The following is a 17,332-nucleotide window of genomic DNA, read 5'->3' on the forward strand; positions in this document are numbered from 1 at the left end:
TGCTAGGCAGCACAACAGCATGTGAGAAGGAGGGTGGAGTGAGAAGTCATGCAAGTCACTAGAGACCAGAAGAGAACTTGGGCCATGATCCTAGGGGCCCTCGGAGGCCAGGAGGGTGACAAGGTGGCTGGGACAGGGCTGGAAAGTTACAACGGTAGGCATCCGCTCTGCACAAGGGTTCTCCAAGTGCGGTGCCCAACCAGTAAAGGCAGCATCACCTGGGAACTTGCTGCAAATGCAGGCTCCCCAGCCCCTCCCAGAGCGGCTCAGGACTCTGGGGGAGAGACCCCGCTTCTGTGCAATACCTACTTTAAAAGACTAGGGAGGGGCTCAGTCGGTTAAGCGTCTGACTTTGGCTCAGGGGTCATGATCTCACTGTCCATGAGTTCGGGCTCTGTGCGGACAGCTCGGACGGAGCCTGGAGCCTGCTTCGGATTCTGTCTCCCTCGCTCTCTGCCCCTCCCCCGATTGCTCTCTCTCTCTCTCAAAAACAAATGAACGTCAAAAAAAGAAAAAGACTAGGGAAGACCCTTAGGCGAGCGGGGAGCGGCTTGTCTTATGCTGAAATATCTACTTCCACACAAAATTAACCCAAAACGATGGGCTAGACCTCCTTCACATTTCACACTCCCTCTACTTCTGCCTCCAAACTCACGGTGACTTTCCCCCACTTCCCTCCTCCTTCTGGAAAGGCCTCCCAGCCTCCCCACTTCAGCTACAGAGCCCTCCCAAGCCCCCACCTCCCACCCCTGCCAAACGTCTTGGTTTCCTTTTCCTTTTGTTCCTGCTAATCACTTAATCTGGCACAGCACTCTGGACACAAATTGGAGGAAGGCTATTAAGGCAAGCCTTTAAGAGAAAAATCTGAAAATGCTGAGAAACTATGGAAATGAGAGAGAACCATGAAGAATAAGACATCTGGGCAAAGTTTAAAAGGACAGGGCATGCTCAGCCTTGAGCAAAATGTCACCATGGGGAGCCGCGGTGACAGTTTTCTAATACATGAGGAATGCACGGAGGAGAAAAGGATCCATTTTTCCACTCATCAGCGAGAGCAGAACAAGCAGGGCCGTCTTAGGTTTCAGCCGAGAAAACATCTGTCATGCGTTTGAGCCCTAGGAGAGGAGGAGTTGCCAAGAGGACGGGTGAGATCATCCTCGCCCGAGACGCGCGCGATGAGATCACAGTGGCCAGGGTCGCTGTCCATCAGGGCTGAGCGCAGCGGGGGCACCCGAACCATGCAGAGTCGCAGGCTCCGTGAGCGGGTCTCCCTGTCACAGAGTCGACCTGCCTCCTGGGCAGGGCAGGTGCTGACTCACGGCCACTGCATTTTGCTTCAGATACAGAGGAATCCAAAGGAAACTACGCACTTCTGCAAAACGTCTCAGACTTGCCTCGTTACCTGCAGGCCAGGATTCCAGGCATCTGTTTTCCTGGAAAAGCCCATTTATTCCTTTCTTACAGCCAGCTGCTGTCTTCCCAGCAACAGCGGCACTGGCAACAGGCATCACGTCAGTAATGGCTCGGAGCTATTGAACATCTGCTCCGTGCCAGTGCTCTACACACCCCCCTCACTCATGCCTCACGGTTATCACAAGGCCCGTTTCACAGGCAAAGAAACTAAGGCTTAAGGAGGGCTCTTGATTTGCCCACGACCCCACTGCTGGTCATGTCCAGGCTGAGACTGGAGCCCTCGGTTTTCTGACTTCAGAGCCCATGATCAAGATAATGCCTCTACAGTGCCAGCGTTCAGTAGAATGGAGAATGCACACCTTTTAAAAAATCAGCCACTCTGGGGGCGCCGGGGAGGCTCAGCCGGTTAAGCGGCCGACTCTTGATTTGGACTCAGGTCATGATCTCACGAGTCATGAGTTCCAGCCCTGCGTCGGGCTCCCCGCTGACAGTGCAGAGCCTGCTTGGGATGCTCTCTCTCCCTCTCCCTGCCCGTCCCCTGCTCATGCTGTCTCTCTCTTTCTCTCTCTCTCTCAAAATCAAATAAACATAAAAGAAAAGAATCATCCACTCTGTCTCCTCTCTCCCATCTTCTTTGCTCCAGATCTGGTGATACTCAAAATCAAGTCTCTTCCAGAAGGTCTGCCACTTCCCCGTCTCTGCAGTCCTGATCCTGCCCCTCGGGACTCCAGCACTAGGCTGAATGAGCTAATGGGGCTGCCGGCAGCCTGGGCGTCCTTCACACAGCATCGCCCACTCGGAAACATAAAGCATAGGCTTTCTGCACCGCCTTCTAGCCGGGAGCCAGCAGGGGCCTTCGTGTTCACTGAGCACACTCTCCGCAAAGGGACCCCAAGGCTCCTGCCATCACAGGGGATATTATGCAGATACTGCCATCGAGGCACCAGCTGATCCTGAATCCGATTTTGTCCCATCTACAACGTAATCCTCAGCTCACTGGCTTCTCTCCTTTTGCCTCTTTCTGGAGTCTCGAAATGGCTGCAATGGTTTCTATGACAGACTTGAAGAAGAAGTCCTCCTCAGCACTCTGATGCTGTGCTGGATAGAGCCTTGGCCTCACCTCTGCACCCAGTTCATCACAAGCTCATTCATTTGTCAGATGATTCAGCTAAGGGGACCAACCAGCTGAGCCACTCCTGACGCGGGGCTTCAGAATTGAACACCCTTTAAGGGCCGCCGAAAAACAAGGGCGGGAAGCAGTGCCCATGGGCAGACTTGAGGTCACTGGCTCAGTACGGAGTGTGGGTGTTCACGGCATCACAGTCGTACCAGCTGACAGGAAACACAAAACACAGGGAAGCTCCTGTCAGGCAGGCTTCCTGGGAAGCCGGACCAACACAGTGGAAATGAGTAAAGAAGGATTTTCCTGCTAGTCAGACGACTTTGTGCTGATGTCAGGTGAATGAAATTTATTCCTTCTTGATGGAAAAATTGGATTCAAGCCACAATGTATATTCATGGGTTTCTTAATTTTTCTTCCAGCTCCACCAAGCTCAGTGGAGCTTAAAGCAGGCTTTTCCCTCATGCAAAGAGATGAAAAGGGCCCAGAGAACAGATAATGCTGAGCCTTGAGGAGGAGGAGGAGGAGGAGGAGGAGGAGGAGGAGGAGAAGGAGGAGGAGCAGGAGCCTTCCAGAACTTTCCTCTCTGGGCTGCTCTTTCCAAACTAGTTGGTATTGGGGAAGGTATGGGAGGAGGCGAGGTAGAGATGCCTTCCGGGGGTCTGGCTTCATGGACTCCAACCTGTGACGCTGAATGTCACACCCCAAAAAGCCACACGACCACCAAAGCTCCCCAGTAAACTCAGCTGAGATATGCCAGCCTTCCCTCACGTGTCGGCTTTTAGCTGCTTCTCCAGCAGATGCATCTGTTCTGAATGACCCGTTCCCCCAGGGTCAAAGTTTGTGGCTCTTTTGCCACAGTGCCTATGTTCCACCCACCATAATCAGCAGCACATCTAAGATGCCGATGGATAGGATCCCATGATAAGAAGGGTGCAGAAATGCTCTCTGGGTATGGCCCACTGGCGCTTCTCAGTATCTAACCATGAACCTTAGCCACATTATACCAACTGTGGCTCAGGAAACTCAGCTCCTGAAACTGTTACCCATCCCTGGAATAAGCAGAGAATAAACAGTGATGTAAATTCAAATCAGAGTCGACTACCTTCGTGGCACCCATAGCTTGGAAAGTCACAGCTAACCTTGAAGGGGTCGGCGCTGCCAGCATCCCGTTGAATCTTGCACTCTTGTTCTTAATAGGGGAAGGGGACCGCCCATCTGGAGCCACAGAGCCAAACCTAGGGTAGGGAAGAAGCAGGTGGAAAAGAGGGGCAGGGTTAACACAAAAGAAGAACTTGGCACCACTAGAAAGGATACCATATGCACACACAGGGATGTCCCACAGGTCTCTGGAACCACCCTCGCAAGATAGCAGAGTCAAGGGTGAGGCAAGATCTCCTCAGGAGACTCTGACAAAGGCATGACCCATGAAAAGTAAAAGCAGGTTCCCTGCCACCACCAGCCTGTGACTCAGTAGCGGCTCCGGGCAAAAAGAAGGATGAGGACCACCCTCATTGAGCCAACAGCGGAGCCCGAGTGTGAAGACCACACATCGATCCGCTTTTTTGTGGTTGATATACAATTCAAATACCATAAAATCCCTTCTAAAGCGTGCAATGCAATGGTTTTTAGCACCTTCACAAACTTGTACAACCATTACCACTATCCAACTCCACAACATTTCACCACCCCAAAAGGAACCTCACACTATTAGCGGTCACTCTCCATCACACCCCCAGGCCCTGGAAACCATGAAGCTGCTCTCTATCTCTGTGGATGTGTCTTCTCTGGACATTTCACATCAGCGGAATCATACCACGTGTGGCTTTTGTGTCTGCCTCCATTCACTCAGCTCACTGTGTTTAAGGTTCACGCGTGGTTTAGCATGTATCATATACTTCCTTCCTTTTCGTGGGCCAATGATATTCCATTGTCTGGAGTCACCGTATTTTGCTTATCCATTCATCCGTTGATCGGCACTTGGGTCGTTTCCCCTTCTACGGATACTATGAATATTTACGCTATGCACACGTGTGTACAAGTTTTTGGGCGGACGTGTTTTCAACTCTCTTGTGAACAATGTTCCCACACCTCCCCAGGAACAGAGCTGCCGCTGGCTCCTACGAAAATTTTGAACTTTTGAAGAAGTGCCAAACTCTTTTCCAAATCAGCAACACCATTTACATTCCCACCAGCAGCGTAGGAGGGTTTCCGTTTTTCCACATCCTCGCCAACCCTTATTATGGCCTGCCTCTTTTATTATAGCCATCTGAGCAGGTGCAAAATGGTGTCTCATTGCGGTTTTGATTGGCATTTCCCTAATGACAATGAGGCTGAGCATCTTTTCATGTGCTCAGTAGCCATTTGCATATCTTCTTGGGAGAAATGTCTATTCAGATCTTTGCTCATTTTTCAAATGGGTCATTTTTCTTTTTATTGTTGAACGGTAATAGTTCCTTTTGTATTCTGGATACTACATATGTATGGTTTGCAAATGACCTACATGGTATACACGTATCATATATATATTACAACATATGTGATTTCCAAATATTTTCTTCCATTCTGTGCATCGTCTTTTCACTTTCTTCATAGTGTCCTTTGAGTTGCAAAAGTTTTTTAATTTCACTCAAGTCTAATTTATCTCTGTTTTTGTTTGATTGTTTGTGCTTTGGTGCTTAAATTAAGGTCACAAAGATTCACACCCAAGTTTTCTTCTAAGAGCTTTACAGTTTTGGCCCTTACATTTACATCTATGATCTTTTTTTTTTTTTTTTTTGAGAGAGAGAGAGAGAATGAGAGAGCTTAAGTCAGGGAGAGGGGCAGAGGAGGAGGGGGGAAAGAGAGAGAGAGAGAGAGAGAGAGAGAGAGAGAGAGAGAGAATCTCCAGCAGGCTCCACCCTCAGTGCAGAGCCCGCTTGCAGGGTCGATCCCACAGTCCTGGGATCATGACCCGAGCTGAACTCAAGAGCTGGATGCCCAGGACACCCAACCGACTAAGCCACCCAGGCGCCTCTATCTGTGATCCATTTTGAGTTAATTTTTATATATGGGATGAGATAAGAGTCCAAATTCAGGCTTTTGCATGTGAATACCCAGTTGTCCCCACACTATTTCTTGAAAAGACTATTCTTTCCTCGTTAAATTGTCTTATCACCCTTGTTGAATATTTATTTCCCATAAATGTAAGAATTTATTCCTTGACTCTCCATTCTACTTCACTGTCTGCATACCTATCCTTATGCCAATACAGTGGTTTTTCTTTTTCTTTTTTGCCTCCCACCTGCTTTCAGGGGGATCCACTGTAATAATCACACTGTCTCAATTACTATAGATTTGTAATAAATTTTCAGATCAGAAGTGTGAGTCTCCTACTTTGTTCTTCTTTAGCAAGATTGTTTTGGCTATTCTGAATCTCTTGTGTTGCCATATAAATTTTAGGATCAGTTTCTCAATTTCTGAAAAAAAAAAAAAGGTAACTGGGATTTTCATAGGGATTCCAATGAATCTGAACATCTATTTATTGGAATACATTTTATCAACACCCCAAAAATGGGGCTCCTCCTTCAAAATACCTGTGTTGCGACTGCTGTTCTCTGGTATATTAGGGGGCAGTTTAAATACCAATGGAATGGCTTTAAAATCAAATCTTGCTTGGGGCACATGGGTGGCTCCATCGGTTAAGTGTCCTACTCTTGATTTAGGCTCAGGTCATGATCTCACGGTTCGTGGGATCACAATCTGAGTCAAAATCAAGAGTCATCAATCCCTGAGTCGAGTTCCACATTGACAGCCTGGACCCTGCTTGGGATTCTCTCTCTCTGCCTCTCCCCCGCTTGCGTGCGTGCTCTCTCTTGGGTGATCTCCCTCTCTCTCCCTCTCTCCCTCTCTCTCTCTCTCTCTCTCTCTCTGAAAATAAATAAACTGTAAATATAAAATAAAATCTTGCTTATCAAAAAAAATTCTATGTTATTCTCAAACCTCCTACAGATCATGTAGTTCACTATCACTTTTCTTTCTGGTTGAATCTAACTTTCTAATCTCGAGGGCATTGGATGAATGCTAAACCAATGGGTCCAGCTTCTGGCAGACTGGCCAGGCCACTAAGAGCTCATTAGAGTGGGTGAGACATGGGGAGCTCCACATGTGGCTTTCCTTCCCTCTTCCCCATCTCCCAGAGTGGAGTGCGGCTGATAAGTGGCCAGGAAATGTGCAGGCACCTCTGGGGAAGGCTGGCAGTCCTCAGGGCTGCTGTCACGGGCACAGATAGCTCCTGAGGGGGCCTAAGGGTTTCAGCACACATCAGGATCACTGCGAAGATGCTTTCGTTGTTTCTATTTTATTTCCTACCACTTCAGGGCAGGGGGAGGTGGGTAGTCAACAGAATTTGGTCCTTTTACAGTTTGTTTCCCACACATTTTTCTGAAACTTTTGGCATCTGCTGGCAAGGGCTTGCAGGCAATGAAAAGGAATGAAGTGTCAAAGAAAAATCTATCATAAAGCAGGGAGACAGCTGATTATGCACAGCTTGATTGATTGCTTTTTCACAGATTTCAATAGCACTGGAGGTCAGGATTTTCATCGGATACATGAAATGCTGTTGAGAAAAATAAAGGTAATTCGTGTTTCTTGGCCTTGGCAAAGCGTAATGTGAACCCCTAGAGCTCCACCCTCAAAGTGCGCCCGAAGAAGAAGCCTTCACCTCATCATTTAACCCACCCCTGACACCAGTGGGATGCTGGGAAATAGTGACACTGAGCATCTCTGACATTATCCATCCAAGTAGTACGGGTTACAACAGCCTATTAAGCTGAAAGGCGGTACCTTATCTCCTGCCACCCGCAAAGAAGACAAACACTACCTGGTGTATAATAGAAAAAAAAAATTTTTTTTCAAGGAAACAACCGAAATGCCCAACAATAAGGGATGGATTACATAAATCATAGATCACTTATTCAATAGTCTATCATGGCAATATTGAAAATGGTAATGTGTACACGTAATTACTGTTGCATAAAAACATTTGACATAATGTTAAACAGGAATTAAGAATTATAAAACATAGAATTTATAAGTGGATCTCATGCAGTAAAAATTAAACATACCTCTCTCCGTTGGTACATTAGCATGGAAAAAAAGTCTAGAGTTGCACATCAGAGTGTGTGCAACAATCATAAGTCTGGGTAACAGCATTCTGGGTAATATTCATTTATTTCTATTTCTGTATCCGCATTTTCCAGTGGGTAGTCAAGAGACTTCTGGGAATGGTTCAAAGACAGCCTAGACGTGCAGCCCGTGAGACGGAGATACCAGGCCTAGTTTGGGAGAGCAACGAGATCATACACACAGTCAACCTGAGTTAAAGAGAAAACTACTCACTTATCCAGAAGGTTCTCCCTTGGAATCCGAACCTCACAAAATATTAAAATCCCATTATCCACACCACGCAGGCCTAGAGAGAGCAGAAGAGAGCTGCAGGGGGCAAATCCATGCTAGCATCTGAACCACTACCCCTGCTCCTTCCCAGGCCTGTCTCCACTAAAACTCAAAACCCTTTTTTTCACTCCCAGAATGGCTGATGCTTCCCTATTTGGGGTGGGGGTGGGGATGCTCTCTGTTTTCTTGAGGAGCTGTGCCTTCTGTGCTCCTGGGCTCAGGTGGAGGATCTCGGTGCTGTGACTTGGAAAGGAAGAGCTCTAGGCAACAGAAGGAATGTCAGCCTGAACTCAGAGAAGGCAGGAAAGCTGCTTACTCCTCCGGTGATAGAGAAGTCAAATTTTTCCTCTTTCCCAGTGCTTCCTTCCCAGCACAAGGGGTACATGTGTGAAGCCAAGTGTCTAAAAAGACAAGAGAAAATGGCCACAAGAACAGCAGTGGGTGGCTGGGGTGACCCAACTCCCCAGAAGGTTCCTGAAAGCCCCTGGGCCCTTTTCCTAATGATACCTATCAGAGTCTGGGGTCTACTTTTTGTTCATTCTGCACTTAGAAAGATTTAATCTGAAGGGGAAAAAAAGTCTTTACTTAGTAAATGTCTTTATTTAGAACATCACCCCTTGACAAGGACACGGTTGCAGGTAGGAGCTTACAAGGAAACCAAAGCAGACTTTCTGAAGTTGCCTGTGTTTTCAATGTCTGGCACCACTTCACAAGAGCTGGGTCCTCTGCTCAAGAGGTGCTTTCAAGGGGCAAGGCCAGCAAGGGCCTCAGTCACCCCTGAGAGATACAATTAGAGCACTCACAACCCCACCCGCAGCCCATTCCAGCAGCCATGGCGGCGGTCAGTAAACACTGACAGGCCAAGGCGAGACTATCCCCTCCACCGAAGGATCGGCTTCTTGTCCCTCTTTTCTTTTTCTTCTTTCCTTTTTCTTCTCCCCACCTGTTTCTTTGGTTTGGTTTGGCCTTGGCTGTGGACAACCGGTGGAGCCCACGGGTATGGCCTGCTCTCACCAAGTGTTATAAATTGAATTGCGCCCCCGCCCTCCAAAATCCACACGTTCGAGTTCTAACCCCCAGTACTTATGAATGTGACCTTATTTGCAGATAGGGTCTTTACAGAGGTAACGAAGTTAAGAAAAGATCATTAGGGTTGCCCTAATCCAATGGACTGGTGTCCTTATTAAAAGGGGACATCTGAACACAGACACGCACACGAGAAGGGAGAACGCCATATAAGCATGGAGACAGCCACGGACAAGCCAAGGAGAGAGGCCTGGCACAGATTCCCCCTCACAGCCCTCAGAAGGAACCAACCCTGCCAGCACCTTGGCCTTGGACTTAGAGCCTCCAGAGCCGTGAGACAATACAGTGCTGTTGTTTAAGCCACTCAGCCTGCGGTACAACAGCCCCAGCAAACCGGGTCGGTCCTTAGGATTCATCAGGGGCCTCCTGGGCACCAACACCAGGCTGTGGCTCAGGGGCAGGAGAGAGAGCACCTCAACCCACCCTCTGAGAGCCCACACATCCAAGAAGAGGAAAGGAGGCAAAATTACCCAGGGCGAAGTTGCCTCGTGACTAGAAAATGCGAGAGGCTGGGAGAAAATGAGGCCAGTGCACATTCCTAAATGGCAATCCTCAACATTCCCCAACAGCTCTCACATAAAAGACTCTCATCGGGCTTCAAAATCAGAGTCTTCTCTGCCTTCACTGCTCTGGTGAATTATTATAGATCCTCCCTCGGGTTGGGGGAGGGAGGCAGGGAGCAGCAAAAGATGCAGATGAGGGTAGGAGGGGTCACCTGGGGACTCACCGTCTTTGTACATCGTATCAACGGCCGTCACTCCTGGGTACAAGCTTCCGTTTTCATCGCGGACAGGAACAGTGCAACAGTGGGGCCCTAAGGATGACAAAGAGACAGCGCGAAACTCTCTTTTCAGGGCACTTGCGTGGCTCAGTCAGTTAAGCATCTGACTAGATTTCAGCTCAGGTCACGATCTCATGGTTCAGGGGATCGAACTCCGAATCAGGCTTTGTGCTGCCAGTGCACAATCTGCTTGGGATTCTATCTCCCTCTCTCTCTGCCCCCCCCCCAACCCCCACTCGCTCTCTATCTCTCTCAAAAATAAATAAATAAGCATTAAAAAAAAATAAACTCTCTTTTCTAAAGATATAATTAGAGCTTTATTCATTTCCTGGGACAGTATACAATTGTGTTGATCCTGAAGCTCAGCCAGTTCTATGACTGAATCGTATACAGCAGTCCCCCCGCCCTTGTTCACAGGGATATGTTCCAAGACCCCAGTGAATGCCTGAAACCACAGATAGTACCAACCCCATCTATACATGCCATGCGTTTTCCTATACATACATACCTATGATAATGTTTAATTTAGGAATAAGGCCCAGTAAGAGATTAACAACAATAACTAATAATAAAATAGAACAATTATAACCCTATGCTATAGTAAGAGTTATGCGGGGGCCCCTGGGTGGCTCAGTTAGTTGAACGTCCAACTTCAGCTCAGGTCATGATCTCACAGTTCGTGAGTTCAAGCCCCACATGGGGCTCTCTGCTGTCAGCAGAAAACCCGCTTTAGATCCTCTGTCCCCCTCTCTCTGCCCCTCGCCCGCTTGTGCTCTCTCAAAAATAAATAAACATTTAAAAAAAAATTTTTTTTAACGTTTATTTATTTTTGAGACAGAGAGAGACAGAGCATGAACAGGGGAGGAGCAGAGAGAGAGGGAGACACAGAATCCGAAACAGGCTCCAGGCTCTGAGCTGTCAGCACAGAGTCCGACGCGGGGCTTGAACTCACGCGCCGTGAGATCATGACCTGAGCCAAAGTCAGACGCTTAACCGACCAAGCCACCCAGGCGCCCCTAAACATTTTTTAAAAAGAGGTACATGACTGTGCTCTCTCTGTCTCAAAATATCTTCTTACATTGCACTCACCCTTCTCTTGATGGTATGAGATGATGAGATGTGCGGGGAATGATGAGATGTGTGGGGAATGATGTAGGCCCTGGGATGCAGAGAACACTACTACTGACCCTCTGACCGCACGTCAGAAGAAGGATCATCTCTTTCCAGGCTACAGCTGACTGCAGGTAACGGAAACCACGGAAAGCAAAACTGTGGGTAAGTGGGGGGGGGGGGGAGGGACGGGACTAACTACTGTCATGCCAAAATGTAATCATAAATTTTGTCATCGTAAATATTTAAGAGATAAAGTTGGTACTGAATTTTATGCAAGCCAAAAACGGTGCCGTAAAATGCACTTTCAGGGTAAAGCACTTGCTGGAATCGTAAAGGAAATTATTCTCGCTTTCTGCGCCAGCAACAAACCTTGAGACCTTCCATTTATGATGAGCTGAGCAAACAGGGCCACGTAATTCCCACGCATCGCGTTTCGGACGAACATCTCAGCATTTTCACACGGCGTGTCAATTACGAACTCCTACACAGAAAAAGCGCATTCGAGTTTCTGCTTTCTTATGGCTCATTTCAACCCGTTGGCTCAGTGCAGTAAAGACTGTGAAATAGAACCACATCATGACCTCACAGCAGAGGAGCAGGCAAAACCCCCCAACCCCTGGTGATATATACTCTCACTCCCAAACACCCCACTGGCAAGGCTCACAGGGAAAGACGGGACATCTAATGACCTGGGACCCCTAGCTGGATGAGTCCACATCTATGTGTTTTATTTTGCCTGCTGGGCATTGCCCCTTCTGGCCAAATGACTTAGTTCCTCATGCCCTCCACTCTTGCCCAGGCTTAAAAATCCCTACCTCATTGATATGGGTCTGTTGTTTATTTTTTTTATTTTTAATTTTTTTTTTTTAACGTTTTTTATTTATTTTTTGGGGACAGAGAGAGGCAGAGCATGAACGGGGGAGGGTCAGAGAGAGAGGGAGACACAGAATCGGAAACAGGCTCCAGGCTCCGAGCCATCAGCCCAGAGCCTGACGCGGGGCTCGAACTCACGGACTGTGAGATCGTGACCTGGCTGAAGTCGGACGCTTAACCGACTGCGCCACCCAGGCGCCCCTGGGTCTGTTGTTTAAATAGCAACCAACTGAGGGCCAAAACCATATGCCTGGCTGATAGCAAGCCTAATAGACAACGATGACCTATTCCCACCATGGCTTAGAATCTCAGTCCACACAATTCTGATTTTTATAAAAAGAAAAAACCTCATTGGACCCTTAGGATGATCGTTTCAGAACCTGCCCCTCTGTTTTCCTGGTCAATGAAGATAATAATTAAAAGTTCCCCCAAATGCATAAGCCCTTAAACTGAAGCATTGGTAAATAACTCTCCATCTTATAAGGCAAAGAACCTTACAATATGCCACCAAGTTTGTCTCCACAGCGTGACCAAGGATTCCAGCCCCATACAGCCTGAGATAAACTTGGGTCAGAAGAACACACAGGGCTTTTGTTTTCAGGCTCTGTTCAATCTCGGTCTTCTCTTTCCCCCTCTCCAGAAGCCAGTACAGAATCCCAGTGGAAATGCTCCCCTTCACCTCTAATTCTGCCTGCCACCCGAGTTACCCTTCAACCTCTTGACAAGAAGGGACTGACAATAACTGTCAGCTCTGAATGTGGGGTCCCTGGGACAGGTCGGAGAATCCAGGGGCAACGGCAAAAGGGCAGGATTGCACCTTTAATTGGAGCTGACAGTATCGAAGATGTGGTTGAACTAAACCAACAAGCGACTGATTGTGTGAAGATTATCTCAGAATTCAGATTTTCAGGTGCATAGACTACACTTTCCCACTGGCCAAGAAATACACTCCTGAAGCCTAAGGAAACATTCTCTGACATATGTTTGCACAGGGAAACTTTTAACATGTGCGAGCGCTTTTCAGAAACGTAAGTGGACAAGCTGAATCTTTTTTTAAGAGAAGTCTCTGGAGACTGCCCTTGTCTTATCAGGTCAGCCAGGACTTCTCAAAGAAAGGAATTATTTGAGGCTGGATGCAGTAACAACAACAACAAAAACACCACACACACACACACACACACACGCACACGCACACGCACACACACAAAACATCAAAAAAAAAACCCCACAAAACCCCATGTGGTGAAGAGGTGCTTACCCCTGGAGGGTAGGAAGAGAAGTAGTAGAATGACCCTGTCCTGGCAGGAAAGATCTGGTGAGCTGGGGAAGAGGCAGGAGGCCATCCATCCCCGTACACATCTGATATACTCTGGGAAAGGAGGTTTGTCACTTCTGGCAAAGACACTTGATTTGGAAAGTTCGCATAAGCCAAAATGCTGGCATTAAAGCAGGATCTAAATAATGCACACCATGTGTGTTGGTTCCTACCATAATTAGTTGTTGAAGGCCAACCAATTGGTCAGTACTGTAAGCACTAAAACAAAACAAAACAAAACAAAAAAGTCTTTGGCCAGAGAGCTCTTAGCCTCATTCATTTTTGCTATTTAGCACAAAATGTAAAAATAAACCTCTCTCTGGCTTCTTAATTATCCGTACCACTAACCTAGCCACTGTCCAAAAAAATAAAAATAAAACAGCCAACCCACAGAGAAGAACAACCAAGAAAATGTAAGAGATTGGAACAGTCCTTGAGGGAGAGAGGGCTCATTCGATACGCTCTAGCATTTTAAAGGGGAAACGAGGGGGGAAACACAGAAAGCGATGAGGGAGAAACCCGTCCCCTCGCTCTGTCAGTTCTCAGTGGCTTGAGTTTATGATGGGCTCATTCTCTCTCTCACTCCTACCGGAGGCACAGCGCTCTCCAGAGTGTCCTCATCATTATGATTTCAACTTTGCGGCTCCCCTGCAGGAAGCGGCAGCTACCGAAGCACACCAGGTAGCTAAATCGTTTATGCTGCTTGGGGAAAAGGGGACCCACACGGGGAAGTGATTTTGGCGGGGAAAAAAAAAATAATAATTGTAAAAAGAAACAAATAAATAAGAACTCTGGATGCAGTTCCACCGCCCGCCCGCCCGCCCTTTAACAAGAGCAAGGTGACCTCAGTACCATGGTTTAGGGAGAGAAAAAACTGACCGACCTAAAACCCAAAAGATGTTCGGTCAGCATCCCGTCACTGGCAGAGGAGCTCAACTGTTAAGGGCAGTCCCACCCACTTGAACCAGACTCCCTCATTAACCACGTACTCAGAGCCCGTTTTTCCTACCCTCTGTGAGCCTCAGTTTCTCTGCCTAGAAAATAGGGACAATAATACCTTCCTATAAAACTATAGGATAGTTAACACAATGTTACATGTAGACTGCTTAGCCTGATGCCTAGCACACATGTGCTACATTACCAGAAGCGGCTTACCATCACGTTTACCGGATGGTTATTGCGAGGGAACACAGTAAACTAAACAGAAGGGGGTCGACACTGAGCCAGGCGCATAGCAAGCATTCAATAACTGTCAGTCCTTATTCTTGCTATGACCTTGGACATCAATGACTATTATAGAGAACTGTCACCTGGGCAGGACAGGATGAACATAGTCCCAAACAACCATCATTTGAATCTGTCATTCTAAACTCTGATCACCTCTATGGGGCGCCTGGGTGGCTCAGTCGGTTACGCGTCCGACTTCGGCTCGGGTCATGATCTCGCGGTTCGGGAGTTCGAGCCCCACGTCGGGCTCTGTGCTGACAGCCAGAGCCTGGAGCCTGCTTCGGATTCTGTGTCTCCCTCTCTCTCTGGCCCTTCCCCTCTCGAGCTCTGTCTCTCGCTCTTTCTCTCAAAAATAAATAAACATTTTAAAAAAATGTAAACTCTGATCACCTCTAATTAGCATTTGTGGGCCAGGAAAACCTGCTAACCAATATTCAGATTCTGAAAGACAAACTCAGAAAAAATGAAGAACAGACTGAGTAGCCATACCTACGCTCATGTACCATACTTGCACACATATATTTACCCAAACTCATTTCTAGAAAGAACTCCAAAATTTATGTATTCCTTTGTAGTTCTTAGGAAAGCCCAAAATCAAATAAGAAACTATGAAGGGGAGTGAAATAAATAAATAAATACTTTCTTTTTTTTTTTAATGTTTACTTATTTTTGAGAGAAAGAGACAAAGCATGAGTGGGAGAGGGGCAGAGAGAGAGGGAGACACAGAATCAAAAGCAGGCTCCAGGCTCCGAGCTGTCAGAACAGGGCCTGATGCGGGGCTCGAACTCACGAACTGTGAGATGAGATCATGACCTGAGCTGAGATGAGATCATGACCGACGCTTAAACGACTGAACCACCCAGGCACCCCAATAGTTACTTTCTTTGTTCAGGGGGAGCAGGCTACCCAGGCGCCCCTAGAGAGTCTTGATGAACTGTTTTTTATAAATGAGAATGGAAGGAAAACTAATAAAGTTCATCACGTACAGCAAACATAGTAAAAGTTAAGACCGTTTTGTGACATTCTGTTTTGGTTGCCATGTGAATTCTCACCCAGGTCACGGTTAAAAACACGGCCTAATGCCAGCAATGAGGGCGTGGCTCCCGGTAAGGATGCCCCAGCCCACACAGCACCCTCCTGCCACCCCGGGCAAAGGGGAGTGCAGACAAAAGCATCTCGTCCAGTCATTTACCTGCTGCTTTCGGGAAGGATGACAAAATGGCTCCAGTACTGTTCTCACAGAGTTGTCACAAGGCATCCAATTCATGAGTGCATGTGGAGAAAGTGGAGCGGCGCCCACACATAGTGGGCGCTGTGACTGTGTTGGCCGACATTGGACACGTGAAAGCTGAGCGTATGCCCACCTCCACTGAAGCACTTACCCATTTGTTCGAATCTGAGCACCTCACGCCAGACGGCACACACAGAGGATAAGAGGCTGGCCTCAGGAAGAAGGAGAGTCCTGTTCTGAACAGGTCTCCTGCCACCCTGAACTGCAGAATGATGGGCAGAATCCTCACCTGCGCAGAGAGGCCAAAGGTGGCTTGGATCTGGATCCCTCTCACGTCGCTCCCGTGGCCCCTCTCGGTCACTGCGAACATCCCAGTGTATTTCTGCCCCTGGAGTTTACCAGACAGTATAAGGGCATTAGCTAGTCAGGAGGTTGCTCTAACAGAGACTTCTCTGATGATCAAGAGTGTGAGTGAGAGGGGAAGAGGTGAATTGGAGAGAATTGTAAGAATTCAGCCCAGCGGCAGCTAATGTGATAACAATACAATTTTTAGAAGCTAGTCTTGAAATTCTCATTCTGAACAAGATTCTTGCCACCACCCATTCTCTGATTTCTTTTCTTGTTCTGCAAACATGCACACGCACACATCTAGCTACTGTGAACTTTTAAGGCTCTCCACGGAAGACATCTATTAAGATACGTGCCATACCTGGAGTGGCTGAAGCCACTTAGTCACATGTCCCGGGCTTCCAAGATTCCTGACTGCGCCACCAAATAGCCAGTGAATTATTCCACGCTGAAAACAAGCACAACATCGGCCATCGTTAGCAACAGTCAACAACTTAATGACAATGAAACCCCTGGTCAAGGGCCACTCAGGGAGCGTCTGTTCAGCTCATCAAGCCTTACGTAAGCCCCACCAGAAGCAAGGCATCCGTGCCCTTCCTTTCATTGCCTGGGAAGCTCCAGTCCCTGTCCGCAGACATAGCCCATGGTTCTGTCACTTGGAGAGGAGGACCCAGCACCACAAAGTGTCAGTTCTCCATCCTCAGGGCTGCCCAGTTCAGCCCATCAAATGACTCTTTTTGTCTTCTTTCACTTTCCTTTCTTTCATTTCATCATGGTGAGTACACTTTCTAATCCCCATTCCCTATTTCCCTTAACTCCCCACCCTTCTCCCCTCTGGTAACTATCAGTTTGTTCTCTATAGTTAGGAGTCTGTTTCTTGGTTTGTCCTCTCTCTCTCTCTCTCTCTCTCTCTCTCTCCCTCTCCCTCTCCCTCTCTCTCTTTTTCTTTCCCTTTGCTCATTTATTTCTTAAATTCCACATATAAGTGATATCATATGGTATTTGTCTTTCTCTGACTTATTTTGCTTAGCGTTACACTCTCTAGCTCTATCCATGGGGTTGCAAATGCAAGATTTCATCCTTTTTTATTGCTGAATAATATTCCATTATGTATATATACCACATCTTCCTTATCCCTTCATCTTTGGTGGGCACTTGAGCTGCTTCCATGGTTTGGCTATCGTGAATAATGCTGCAATAAATATAAGGGAGTACGTATCCCTTTGAATTACTCTTTCGGTATTCTTTGGGTAAATGCCTGGTAGTACAATTCCTGGATAGTAGGGTAGTTTTATTTTTAATTATTTTTTTAAGTTTATTTATTTTTGAGAGAGAGAGAGAGAGAGATAGAGCATGTGCCAGGGAGGGGCAGAGAGAGACACACACACA

The 17,332-nt window shown here is 47.4% G+C and overlaps 1 protein-coding gene across 4 annotated transcripts in view; it reads right to left on the reverse strand.

The window, feature by feature from the left end:
• Positions 1-517: 517 nt before the first annotated feature.
• The window catches only part of ACOXL (acyl-CoA oxidase like), an 83,541-nt gene continuing 66,726 nt past the window's right edge, over positions 518-17,332 (reverse strand). For all 4 annotated transcript variants that reach the window (XM_049652174.1, XM_049652173.1, XM_049652172.1 and 1 more), the window contains 6 exons: positions 16,305-16,391; positions 15,885-15,983; positions 11,319-11,430; positions 9,783-9,869; positions 7,913-7,985; positions 518-3,771 (listed from right to left, as the gene is read on the reverse strand). In XM_049652174.1, the coding sequence (XP_049508131.1) occupies positions 3,576-3,771; positions 7,913-7,985; positions 9,783-9,869; positions 11,319-11,430; positions 15,885-15,983; positions 16,305-16,391 (654 nt within the window). In that variant the 3' untranslated portion in view covers positions 518-3,575. The remainder of the gene's footprint in view (positions 3,772-7,912; positions 7,986-9,782; positions 9,870-11,318; positions 11,431-15,884; positions 15,984-16,304; positions 16,392-17,332) is intronic.

Source organism: Panthera uncia (assembly GCF_023721935.1).
Source record: "Panthera uncia isolate 11264 chromosome A3 unlocalized genomic scaffold, Puncia_PCG_1.0 HiC_scaffold_12, whole genome shotgun sequence".
Classification (NCBI taxonomy): domain Eukaryota; kingdom Metazoa; phylum Chordata; class Mammalia; order Carnivora; family Felidae; genus Panthera; species Panthera uncia.